Here is a 13,592-nt window from a genome sequence, read left to right on the forward strand (position 1 = left end):
GTAGAGTTGACCATGTGTGCAAAAGATTTGTATATTCCTGCCAGAGCCAGCAATGGGTGTAAGACATTTGCATTATTCTAATAGTCACACATCTTTTGTGTCAGTTTAGATGCTGCGTCTTCTTAGCACTTGATTGACGTGATCTGTGATAAGAACTTCTTAAGAAATGTGAAAACTTTCCCCTTAGCTAATCCATTTTTCTAGCGACCACAGCACCGGGATGTAGTGCCCTTCTTATCTCTTTCTTCTGAACATATTTCTTAAATGATCGAGTTCTCCCTTCAAATACTGTAGCTCACAGATTCTTGTAACATAGTACACTTCTCTCTCTCCTTATGACTGGGATTTTTGCGACACTATCTATCCAAGTGAGTGCGGTTTCTGCGTACTTTGTCCCTTAAGTTCAATTACTTTTTCTGAGTGCCTTACGTCAAAAACTAGAAGTAGTTCTTCATTCTCCTTTTCCGTTATGAACTTTGCATTAGCAGTAATATCACTCAGAACCTTAAAAAATACCGAGCGTGGTGGCGCAGTGGTTAGACACTGGACTCGCATTCGGGAGGACGATGGTTCAATCCCGCGTCCGGCCATCCTGATTTAGGTTTTCCGTGATTTCCCTAAATCACTCCAGGCAAATGCCGGGATGGTTCCTCTGAAAGGGCACGGCCGACTTCCTTCCCCATCCTTCCCTAATCCGATGAGACCGATGACCACGCTGTCTGGTCTCCTTCCCCAAACCAACCAACCAACCAACCTTAAAAAATTCTGAGAGGCCATTTTCTCTGGGAGGTGACATCGGCTTACTGAAACCGACAGGAGTGTTTTATTATCGGTTGTACAAAGAACTGTTATTTTTGAAGTTTTCCATACGGAAATTCACTACAACTGCACCGCGTGGGCCCCCGCAGCCTTACCATCAGTTTATATTTGCAACAGCTTTTGCAAAACTACATCCAGAGAAATCGTGGAAATCATTGATACAGCATCAAAACTGGCCATAATGTGACAACTCAACTGTTGTTTGGTTACCAGCAGTTTTGGCTGATGAAACAAGTTTACATTTGAAAATTAACTAATGATGTCTTTATATGCTTTGAGGATGTCTACTGCATTAAGGGATCAAATATCAGGCACAGACACATTTCTCACACCAAACACTAATGTCAAACAGTATATTTCATGCTTGATATTACCAGCTAATCACAACCAAGTTACTACTCACTTCTTCTCCTATTATCTGTGAAACTGTTATTGTGCGAGTACATTTTTCAATTCTCTGTATGTTTTAAAAATCAGATGCTTTTGTTGTTGTTGTTGTTGTTAGTGGTGGTGGTGGTGGTCAAACTTCATCATCCTTGCTGCAATGTTTTTATTACAACATACTGATGATGTATCTGAACATATAAAAATATTTATTTCACCAAAAGGACACATGTCTAAGTATAACAACATACAGTCATCTGAAATAACAGAATTGCAAGTTTGTAATCTGGTATGCTGTAGCACAGCAAAGACTGCAGAAAATATTCAAGTACATCAAAAATTGGTCACACACCAGAATATATTTTTATATTCTCAACATTTCAGTCAGTTTTCGAAGCTGATGTTGCAGGTGGTGGATCCTTGTAGTGTCTGTACTCTGGCTTCAGCTCCCACATATTCTTGTGTGGATTTTTCATATTGTAATTACACACTTCTTTCAATATATCCTTGAGGTACACCTAAAAAATTGTTTACATTAGTGAGACATATGTTCTCCTTTTACTTTTTTAACATATTCTGAAACAGTGTGGTAAGAGCACAGAATGTGGAAAACAAATAACTTTCAAGCACTAACAAAATATGATAGATACACACCATCACAATACGTTTGAAACATCAATTAGGTTTCTAATATAATAGTGGCCTGCTTATGAGCTGCAAACCATATGTTTATTTCCATAAATAATATTCAAATCACTCAATACTATCACAATACACATCATAGTTAATGTATGTTAAGGGGACATTGTATGTGAATTCATTGAAATTTGACATTTTCTGCTGTTTACTCCGTAATGTACTTTGTACTTTCTTGGACATTTTGGTATATAATTCATTAAAATCAAGCAATTGTGAGACCTTCAAATAATATCTTGTATGTTGACGTGTGACTGTCCAATTTTGAGGCTACACATATACTGCCACAGTTAAGCAGTCATATCTTGGGAACTACACAGTCTAGAAGGCTGTGAACTGCTTTGTTTTGTGCCTACTGCTACATCTTAGAAGTTGACATCACGAATAAACAAATCAGTCCTTTGTTTCTGATACTAGTTTTTGTTGAAAGTAGTGTGATTATCAGCTATTTTTGTAGTAAGCTAACTTCTATTGCTTTTTATATATAAATAAAATGACTAAGCATAAAAGTAACTTCAAGAAACACAAATTTGCAGGTAACAGATATGTGAGACCTGCATTTTCTTCTAAAGTACTTGAAAACACCGATGAAAAGCCATGTCATGCTTTGTGTCCACCTCCACCAAACACTTCGTGTAAATATAGGCAAGCTGAATTTTCTGGCACTGTGCATGAATTTACACACAAACATTCTCTTCCTTTGGCAGTAATGGAGGCACTCAAACCTATTTACATGGGAAGACCCAGAATGTGAATGAGTCCTGCAATGATGTTGTGTAGTGCCATGTGACTAAAAATGTATTTGTTGGCCTTATGACTCTAATGTTAGCAGTGTCTGACGCTGTAGTAACTTTTAATAGTGGAACTATGAAAAACTTAAGGTTCTGGAAAAGTTAGGAGTAAGATTTGGACAGAACACAGCTAAAGGACTACGGGAACTGGATGAGCTTCGTGTACGTGAAGCAGAGTTGGATGCTCAGCAAATGACAAAAGAAGCAAGAAAGAAAAGGAGGAGGTAAGCACTGGGCTGTTTTGACACTGAACAAGAGACAGACTATGGGCCAGGGCAATTCTAGTGCATTAAAGATGCAGAAATGTAAGTCTGTATAAGAATTTGTTACAAAAAAGTTTTAAACCGCAACAACATTTCTTGCAATAAAAGACCCGTTTTCTAAAAAAGTACTGATGGTAGAGAAATGGAATTTCCACAGCATGCCCAGTGTGAGATTCAAAACATTTGAAACTAGAATAATTAAAAATATAATAATATAATAATAATATAATAATTAAAATATCCTGAGTTGTTTTGTTTTTATGTTCATTTATTTACAAAATTCTGTCAAAAAATTCAGTGTTTGAGAAAAAAAAGATAACATGCACTCCTGACAGGTGGATGTCCCGTCATTTCAACCACTCAGGCTGTACACAGCAGGGTCTGTTCTAGAAGGCCCACCACCTCCCCTTCCCCTGCCGCCACTTACGCCCATTCCCGTGTCACAGACGGTCCGGTTGGCACCACAGTGGGGGTCAATGCCTGTTAGATTGCTGTCTAGGGTTTCTGCCTCCTCAACTACCACTTCATCTGTCGCCGCAGCCACCGCCGCCTCCGTTGCTGGGTCCAACACCCCCACCCCTGGCACCTCCGGCTTCAACCAGTGACTTCACCAAGGAAGTCATTATGGAGACCCCGTCCCCGGTATTGTCCCACAGCCACTCACAAGATGGGGGACAGTGCGCCAACCCACCCCTTCATTACTTCCGCCTCTACTCGCAGGTGACTGCCCGCCACCTGCTGCAGCAGCCATTGTCGCTGGGCGATGAAATGGATATCAGCACTGTCATTGGTGTTTTCCACGGCTCATAATCTAGGTGTCTTGTGAGATCAGTGCTTTTTTTTCCTCTCACGGTGCCAATGCTTTTTCGGTACCAGTGCTTTTCTTCCGTACCACACTTTTTTCTGTACCATGCACTTTCTCTGTACCACCTATTTTTCTGTGCCTAATGTCTTTATGTATGTATGTATGTATGTATGTGGTTTTCCCACCACCTAGAAGGGAGGAGCAATGTACGTCCACTCATGAAGTGCTTGATTTCAGACATTGAGAGTCCATATAATTCACAGGACTGCCTCATAAAGGTTCACTCTTGTGAGCCGCCAAAAGAGCAGCATTATTTAAGTGATTGTAAAAGAGTGCTTGGCCTATTCTGTAACCTGTATTACCGTTGTACTGTCAATGTGTTCAATGCTACACACAACATGTACTTCATGGCATCGTACGTGTTGCTCTATAAAGTACTATGTTTCATAAATTGTGTTTGTTCTTGATATAAAAGTTATGGTCTCAATTATTCTACATACTCTGTTCATCAAAGTGGGACCCCAGCCAGCCAAACTGAACTGAAAAAGTGTTTCCTCCACCACAACACACAGTGTCGAAGTAGCAACTGTGAGCCACACACTGCCAACGTGCGACCTTCATACAGCTTATCACTGGGCTAGGGCAGCCATCATGACACATCAGTCTATGTGGCAAGTAATAGAGGGGACAGTATGTGCAGATGGTACCTAGATCTGTTTCAGGTCCTCTTCTCCCACTGCAACGTCAGACACCACACTTCTAAGTTCCTCATTAATGTGTGGCAAGAAACACTTGTATTAGAGCACCTGAGACCACAGCTGAGGTCTTCTTTAATAATTTACTCAAATTAAATACACATTCTCTACTCAACATTCAAAAATTTGTACACTAGATCCTCAGTAGCTTTCCGTACCACAAAAATATTGCCAGAATTGGAAACCTGCTAACAGATTACAACTGTTGGCAAGACCAGGGCTCAAACCCGAAGCTGTACATTTTGCAATACGCAGAGAAACTTCTGTGAAGTTTGGAGAGCAGGTAGGAGGTGCTGGTGGAACAGAGGCTGCAAGGATGGGTCACGAGTCGTGCTCGGATGACCAAGTCCCAGTCTGGCACATAGTTTTAATCTGGTAGCAAGTTTAAAATCAGCACACACTCCAATGCAATGTGAAAGATTCTTTCTGAAAGCTAGAATTTACTTTTATTATGACACACAATTTATAATTAATACTTACAATAGGCTGCCTCGTTATTTTCACTAGGTCCTTTATATTATAATACTGATGTTTTTCAAAAGCTGCAAAAAGCATTTCAAGAACTGCATCTTTATCATCCCGAGCCTTCTTCCCTTCAGATTTCTTCTTTTCTTCATATTCAATCTATAAAATAAACAAATCACCAGAAAAATGATTAGAATACAAAAATGCATTGCTGAAATTTATCTATCACTGTGTGACAAAGTCAAGCAGAAAGTTCTTAATAAATTTACTTATATTCTTGTAGTAAAATGCAAGAAATTTTCTGTCCCACACACTAGTTATTATATAAATTAGCACAGCACATTTTTAAACCATGCTGCTATAATGAGCTGCCTTTTTCTTGACTTCTTCCCAAGAGCATCAAATTAGAATTCTTCACATTCAATAAAATATGACAAATTAAGGTTTAATATACTCAAAAACACCAACAATCATACAATTTCTGGAACAGGTGATTTTTATGGTACTACTTGCAAACCCTGGTCCACATGCATGAATTGAAAGGTTTTTCCCATACAACAGTCCACAATTTGTCCTCAAGAGTCTGTGGGAAGCAGTATACTCTGTATGTTAGGTCACAGGTGAAGCTTTCAAAATATTATCTATGACAAGGTATATCCTTATATCTTTCATGAAAGGACAAAACATCTGTTCTAGCAGTTGACCGCATTACAGTATACCAAATTCCTGGAGGTTGTCTTACTATATATGACACACTAAATCAGAAATCCACTTGTCTTCAATACAGAAATGTACGGTTTTTGTTTGTAATCCTGTAACTGAGCATGTGCTGATAGCCTTTCTTTCATTTCTTCTTCTGCTAACATGTTTCTTCATTTGCTTTTTTTCTGAACTCTCTTCAGACCACTTGAATAACTATTTTTACGTCAGTACCTAACCCTTCTGATACTCATCCATTCAAACACAGTATTTGTGGCAATGACTGCTTTACCTGGTTATTCTAAACAGTGTTTTACACATACCTCTTAATTATTTCAGATCCCCCAGCTCCTAACCACCCACCACTTGTTCCTCATAGCCAAATGGAATTTCCTGCTCCACTATGGGTCTATGGGACTGGCTGTCTATTAGGTTTAACAGGTAATTTTGGGATAGACACAACAGCAGCCCTGTGAATGATGGTAGTTACGAGTTCTATCAAGTATCTGATGCTGGACTGATGTTATACTAAAACCATTTTGCTGGAAAAGATAACACAGTGGATCCTCTTCAAAAAAGAAGAAACAAAAACATTGTTTATTTGCAGTCAATGGACAAAATGCTGGATTTTGAAGCACTAGATCTCAGTCCACAGTCATTGCGCAGCATATCACAGAATGATACAAAATGGTAAACTGAGGTGACAAAACTAAAAATACAAACTCCAAATTATGTTTACTGAGCAATTCCCTCACCGTCATCACCAGCCAATAACAAAACCAATGAAATATAACAACTTTGTGCACTTTCTGCATAATAGCCTACTAATCTACCATCCATTTCACATAAATTTGCCTCATGAAGAGGAGGGCCAAAGCAGACGTGCAATACAACAGTGCCAGCAAGCAGAATTTGATAGAGAGCTGCCTACGGTTTATGAGACAAACTGAGACACACACTTGCATTAGAATGACTGATGCTTCGGAGATGTAAAGTTTTGTACGAGGGTTGGAACTTAAATAGTGGCAGCTATTTATTCACAACCAATACAAAAGAGTTACATGTTTGCACCTGTTAGTGTCCTTCAAAGTAGTCACCAGCATTGTGTAGAACCCATTGCCAGCGACGTGGAAGCCGTAGTATACCATTAGCAGAGCCTGTTCTGTTGATTATGCGAATGGAGCAGTCTAAAGTTATGGTGATTCTTGTGTTCAACTGTGATGGTGTTAGCCTAACACATTAAGTTCCTCCATGGCAGACCATCAACTTTATTACTGTTCGTTTTTGGAGCATCACCTGCGACCAGCTTTGCAAAAGAAGCGGTTACACTTTCTGCTCAACCCACCCATCATTTTGCACGACAATGTGCGGGCACATGGAGTGCAAGCTGTGGCTGCTGTGTTCAGTCGATGGGACTGGGAAGTACTGTACCATCCACCATACTCACTGGACTTAACTCCTTGTGACTTTGATTTGATTCCATAGATGAAGGAATGAACCACTTCATGGCATTCGCTTCAGAACTGTTCCAGAGATTCAACAGACAGTAGACCATTCGCAGCATCAACAGAACAGGCTTTGCTAATGGTATACTATGCCGTCCACATCGCTGGCAACAGGTTCTACACAATGCTGGTGGCTACTTTGAAGGACAGTAACAGGTGCAAACATGTAACTCTTTTGTATTGGTTGTGAATAAATAATTGCCATTATTTAAGTGCCAACCCTAGTATTTCTGCACCTTTTTAGAATTTAATTATTTTGTATAAGCCTATCATGATTTAGAAGACAAATGGCACAACTGCAACATCCTTTAACAGAGTCTCTTAATGTGAACCAAGTAGTACATTATCAAAGAATTTCAGTCTACAGAATAAGTAACTGATTAGTGAGGTTAAAACGGATCGAACTGCGAGGTTAGTGGTCCCTTCTTCTTTAAATAATCAACATCTAAATGATTACATGAGGGGAGTAAAGGGTGGTCAAACCCATCTGAACTTTTCCTGTTTCACGTGAGATGTACACCCAGGCAAGAGAAAAAGTAAAGAAGCAAAGATACAACTATGAAAAAAGAAGTCATAAAATACATTCCAGTGGGGGTGGCTCACTGGGGCTATCTTGCAGCTGGAGCTATCGTCTGCATCCAGGTCACTGTAGAAGAATGATAGAATTTTTGTCACAAAATGGTAAACAGAAGTGATAAAACCAAAGCAACAAACTTCAAATGAGGGTATATAACCATACTCTCAAATAAAACAAAAATAGATCTGCCGCTAAACAGTGGTAGAAATTAGTCCTTATGTTTCAATGCACACCATCAGATCAGTAAGAAATATCTAAAAGAGAGATTAAACAGAATATTTAGTGCCTTCAATTAAAGTCCCAGAAGCCTCATAAATAAAAAGGCCGAACTTTGATATCCAATCAGGAAAATGAAAAGGCAGATGAAATTTCAGCAGACTTGTGCATATGATTACCTCATATGGAAATCACTGGGACATAACAGATTCATCTCAGTGGATACAAGCTAATGTCACACTACTGTGGAACCAATCAGGGAAAAGGAGGAGTAATTGTATATGCAAAAAAACAGAGTTGATTAATCATCTTAGTTTTGTCACAGTCATATTCAAGTCCCACTTCAGCATATATTCTGATTTCAGTACTGTTTGGTCTCTGTTTCTCTCTTTTACTTTTTTGCTACACTTCTGATGTGATTTGCCCCTTTATTCACCTCCACTAAGCTATTTTAAGATTCTAAGGTTCTGAAATTTATCATCTTTAAACACAAATGAAATAATTATATGGAGATTGGTGTGGTGTACTTATGTCATGCTTCACTACGATATGGGTCCTCAACACATTTCTCAATTTGCAATAATTCACAGTTACTTACTTATAGAACACATCTTATAATCCGACACTGCAGCTTAAACTTACATGTGAGATTGCATATCACTGTATTAGATCAATGATGTGAAAAATCAAAGCCAGAAAATAAATAAATAAAGTAGTTAGTTGGCAAAGTTTACTAACATTGTGTTTATGATCTGACACTGGTTTGAAGTTATGAACAATTCTCTCCAACTGCTGTACTTGTCTTGTGGGAAGAGCCGCTTTACGTATTGATTCCAACTTCATTTTCATATAGCAATTGTCCGCTGAAAGAATAAAAGATATTCTTAGTCTCCTTTGATTATCATCCCACTAACAGTTTAGCACACTTTTGAAGGTTGTTAATAAAACTGTTACCATAGGGTCGGCATTCCAGTTTTTGAACTACACGGCCCTCTAAACTCAATTTTTCAGTCTCTGGGACTACAGAATCAGAATTTGATGCTGAAACACAAGTGAAAAAATGTATCAGTTACATTGAAAAGATATTCTTTCTTAAAAATAGCAATAGGAAGAGTAGTTATAAGAAATAAAAAGTAAAATAAAAAATACAGGGGAACTAAGGAAAGCAAATATGGTAAATTTGCTACTATATGAAAATGTTAAAATACACTGAGATTTTATAATACTGCCCCCCCCCCCCCCGCCCCCCCCTTCTTTGCTCAGTGATGGGCTAACAACCAAGGAAATGGCACGAGCATATCCCACACAAACACCATATGTAATAAGCATTTTTGGACATTCAGCTCTTCGTAACATTTAGGCCTGCGAAAACCCATTGGAAAAATTTTTGTCTTAAGTAAGAAACAAATCACTGGTTTTTCTTTTAATGGTATGTATTTCACCACATTATGTGCTATCTTCAGCAAAGTTTTGGTGGCGGAACAATTGGTGGAGGATCCTACAAATACAACTTAAATCTACTTCTACATGAACAGAAGATATAATCTGACACTAACTCACGTTAGCAGACACACACAGATAAAGACTGTGGCAAAAATTACATGGTTGACCAGTGAAATATATTTTATCTGTTATTAACGCTGCACCTAAAACTGAGTCTACAACTCTATGAGAGGAATTCATAAAGCTTTAATCACCACCTCACAAAAATAAAGTTACGTGATTATTTTTTGTTTAATAATATATAGTTGATATTCTTGAGACATATGGAGTCTCACCTTTATCTTCAATAATAATGTAGGTTGAAGCAAAGAATTAAAAAGCTACAAATTTTAATTCACTGTTTGAACCTACATTACTATTGTAGATAAACTTTTTGCCTGTTTGCAGTTACATGATGATGGATTTGGAGTGCCCAATAGCACAGTCATCAGCACACTTAGTGGATGTCAGCATGCAAATATTTTGGGAGGGACAATTTATGTCCCCACAGGCTAAGTTTCTTGTAAAGCATTAAAATCCAACTATCAACTGCAAAAACTAACTTTATGATACATCAAAAAACGAGACTTAAAATCGATGAATAAAAATGCTAAACTGCCCAATCAAGCTATTCACTCGAGAGGCTGTTGACCTCCTCTCAGCAAAATTTAAGAGATAGCACGTGACATTTCTCAAAATTTTGAAATGTGTTACACTGGTGTCAGCATTGGCAAGGATGGTGGACATAGCTGCAGCCAAAATGAGTGTTTCCCTTATGTCGCATGTAAAACACATCTAGTTAAAATATATTGTACCAAAAATGTTACACTACAAACTTAGGGTAGCGGTAGACCTTCCCACTGGAGGGGGAAACAGTGTGTTACCACGCATGAGAGATCGATTTGACTGATCAAATTGTTGTTCAGCACTTTCAACCATTTATTTTCATACTGATGCATGACTCTTCTGTCAATGAGATGATGACGTGCAGGATGGCACACCAAACTGGAACATCTTTGTCACTTTGTCAGATGTATCATTTCTTCGCATTCTTATGTATCCTGGTATGCAGCAAAAGACCACCTCTTTGTCTCAGTTTCTGATCCACTGTAAGGCACTGTCGATGGTCTGAATCATTTCTGCTACTGGATATATTTGTTGTGCCAGTTGTAGGGCACTGAGTGAGTCATAGTAGATGAGAAACTTTTTGTTATCATGATTTCGTACCTGCTCCAGTGCCTGCATGACTCCATATACCTCTGCATCATTGTTTGTTCACTGCTCCGGAAGGCATACCCTGAAAACCCTATCGTGAAAAACTGCCGAACAACCAAGTGCATTCCCCTGCTTAGATCCATCCATTTATATAAAACTATAAACCTTGGTGTGTTCTTAAAACTGAAGAAAACAAATTTTTAAAGCAGTAATATGGAGTACACAATTTTTTGTGCTCTGCCAAGCTTAAAATCACTCTGAGCATCTGAAGACATAAAGGCAGCAGTTCGTCCCATCCCTGGCTGCTAATTCTCAGGTCTGATACATCCAGCTTACTGAGACAGTCTTAAGTGTGTATCCCAAATGCCTTGGTCACATATGGCCTAGTCCTGAAAATCTGCTGAAAGTTTAGCCGGTCCACCACACAAAATTACTGAGGTAATGCTAACATTTTCAGGGCCCTTACAGCTATAAGGAGGTGCTGCCATGTTCAGATGTGGTCCACCAGCTTCTGCACACAGACTCTGAACTGGGCTGGTCCAACACCTCCTGCTGTGGTCTAATATCCTCATAGTAGACAGAGTCTAACATCTTGAGGTAGGACATATATTTAGAGCCATAAACCATGCCACCTAATTTAGTCACGAGAGAGGACTCACAGAATATTGTGAATATGTTTCCTGATCCTGCTTCTGTAATGAATAGAGACTTCACTTTGCTAGCTATAGCATGCGAGAGTCATGAGATAAAATCTGGGGCTACAGACAGGGATTTGGGTGATGTTATTCTGAATGCCTTGTCCAAAAATTACTTTGAGCAGACATTTAAAAAATTAACTTGCGAGAATGATGTCTAAGACCTCCTAGCAACAAACAGATATGAACTTCTCAAATAAAACAGAGAGGAGGGCAAAGGTGATCAAAAGGCTGTGATAGCATCAATGACTATCGATGCTGTAAGAAATCTTAAGGGAAGTAGGAAAATATTTTTACTGAGTTAGACTGACAGGACACAAATTGCAGAGTATCTGAGTAGTCAATATCAAATATTCAGTTCTGAGGATGAATTGATGAAATTCAAAAGTGTCATTCAACATGACATAGAGAAGTACATTCCCAGCTAGGTTTTGTGGGGTGGAAAATACCCACTGTGGTTTAATAGCCGTATTACAAAGTTGCTATGGAAGCAAAGAGAGATTCATCATGGATTTAAGGTGAGCTTCATCACAGATTTTACTCTTTGAAGGGTGGGCTTAACTGCAACCTACCACATATACAGGGGGTTCATTTTAATTGAAGACAGTGGAATATCTCAAAAACCACACATTGGATCAAAAAAGTTATAATTCCAATTTGTTTATGCCAGAGAGGGACATCCAAGGTGGGGTGGGGGGGGGGGGGGGGGGAGAGGAGTGAGGGAACTTTGAAATCTTAAAATGAACCTTTTTTTTAATTGCAGATTATGACTGTGTGGCACATTTACATATGTTTTGTCTGAAGCATTTTCTTCATTTCACTGCACATGGTGCTGTAATTGGAGGAACAGAAATGGGTACACAGTCGTAATTTACCACATGCTACGCAGCGGCCCTTGAATACCCAATGACACATGGGACCCCATCTTTATGTTGCAAGGGTAGGACAGGCCAGAATTTCATAACTTCTTATTGGAAACACCATTCGCAACTTTGTATTCCTCCAACATATTGAACAGGGGACTACTTGATGGGCCACCATGGCTGTGCAGTGAACTATAACGTATCATACCAGACAGTACACAGTGACCAGAGCTCACATATCGTGCAGACGTACAAGAGATAGTGGTTCAAAACATTATTGCCTGCATTATTGCCTGCACATCTACCTATCATTTGGAGAAGAGACATGCAAGTGGACAATCAATGCTGCAACCACAGAAGAAAAAATTCAAATGATCATAACCCACGGAGAATGTAGGAGAAATGTTGAGGCTGCTGTTGCCTTGTATGCTGAGTGTTTTCCAGAGAAAGCTCACTCTTGTTTGTCATTTTACAAGGTTGTGAACGCCTTTATGTTTGGTGGCAGCATACAGCCTGACGAAAGGAAACAAAGCAAACGTGTTACAGGAGATGTACTAGCAGCAGCATACCACAACCACAGATAAGCACTCAGCAATTACATTGCGATTCCAGTATGCCTTTAGGTAGTATTGTCACAACACCGCATAATTATAAGTATCATCTATATCAAGTGTAACTGCATTAAGAACTTTGTGGTGCTGGTTTCCACAACTGGATGGTGTTTTGTGAATGGGCATGTCAACAAATGTAAACAACCCCCACATTTTTTGGCAACATACCATTTTCCAATGAGTCAAAATTCACAAACCATGGCAGCAAAAGCATGCATTATTTGGAGTGTAGACAATCCCTGCTAGTTGTGGCAAGCCAACCATTAGTGTCCTTGGTTGGTTAATGTATGGTGTGGCATCATGGGGAACAAACTCATTGGTCCATGAGTTATCAATGGCTCATTGAAAAGATGAATATTTTTGGAACAGGATCTACCGGTACTACTGCAGGATGTTGCCCTGGATGTTCAACAATGTATGTGGTTTCAGCATGACGGTTGCCCAATGCGTTATGCAGTTGACGCATGGGAGATATTAGGCCATTTTTACACTGGTCAGTGGATTGGCAGAGATGGCCCTATTAATTGGCCCATTTGGTCACCAGATTTCTTTCTGTGGGGATATTTAAAAGCTAAGGTGTATCAGCAAGTGCCAACAAGCAACGAAGATGTGGTCAATCACATCAGAAATGCGTTTGCTCACATTCCTACAGATATTCTTCTGTCCTGTGTACGGCCATTTGAAAAGCGGATCACTAATGTATTAAAGTTGACGGCACTACGTTTGAACACTTACTCTAATAGGAAAAGAG

The 13,592-nt window shown here is 39.1% G+C and overlaps 1 protein-coding gene across 2 annotated transcripts in view; it reads right to left on the minus strand.

Moving 5' to 3' along the window:
* Nucleotides 1-1,352: 1,352 nt before the first annotated feature.
* Nucleotides 1,353-13,592, minus strand: part of LOC126161356 (general transcription factor IIF subunit 2) — an 82,579-nt gene continuing 70,339 nt past the window's right edge. For both annotated transcript variants that reach the window (XM_049917124.1, XM_049917125.1), the window contains exons 5-8: nt 8,930-9,016; nt 8,714-8,838; nt 4,994-5,137; nt 1,353-1,721 (exon numbers count right to left, since the gene is read on the minus strand). In XM_049917124.1, the coding sequence (XP_049773081.1) occupies nt 1,584-1,721; nt 4,994-5,137; nt 8,714-8,838; nt 8,930-9,016 (494 nt within the window). In that variant the 3' untranslated portion in view covers nt 1,353-1,583. The remainder of the gene's footprint in view (nt 1,722-4,993; nt 5,138-8,713; nt 8,839-8,929; nt 9,017-13,592) is intronic.

The sequence above is a fragment of the Schistocerca cancellata genome, chromosome 2, assembly GCF_023864275.1.
Source record: "Schistocerca cancellata isolate TAMUIC-IGC-003103 chromosome 2, iqSchCanc2.1, whole genome shotgun sequence".
Taxonomy (NCBI): Eukaryota; Metazoa; Arthropoda; class Insecta; order Orthoptera; family Acrididae; genus Schistocerca; species Schistocerca cancellata.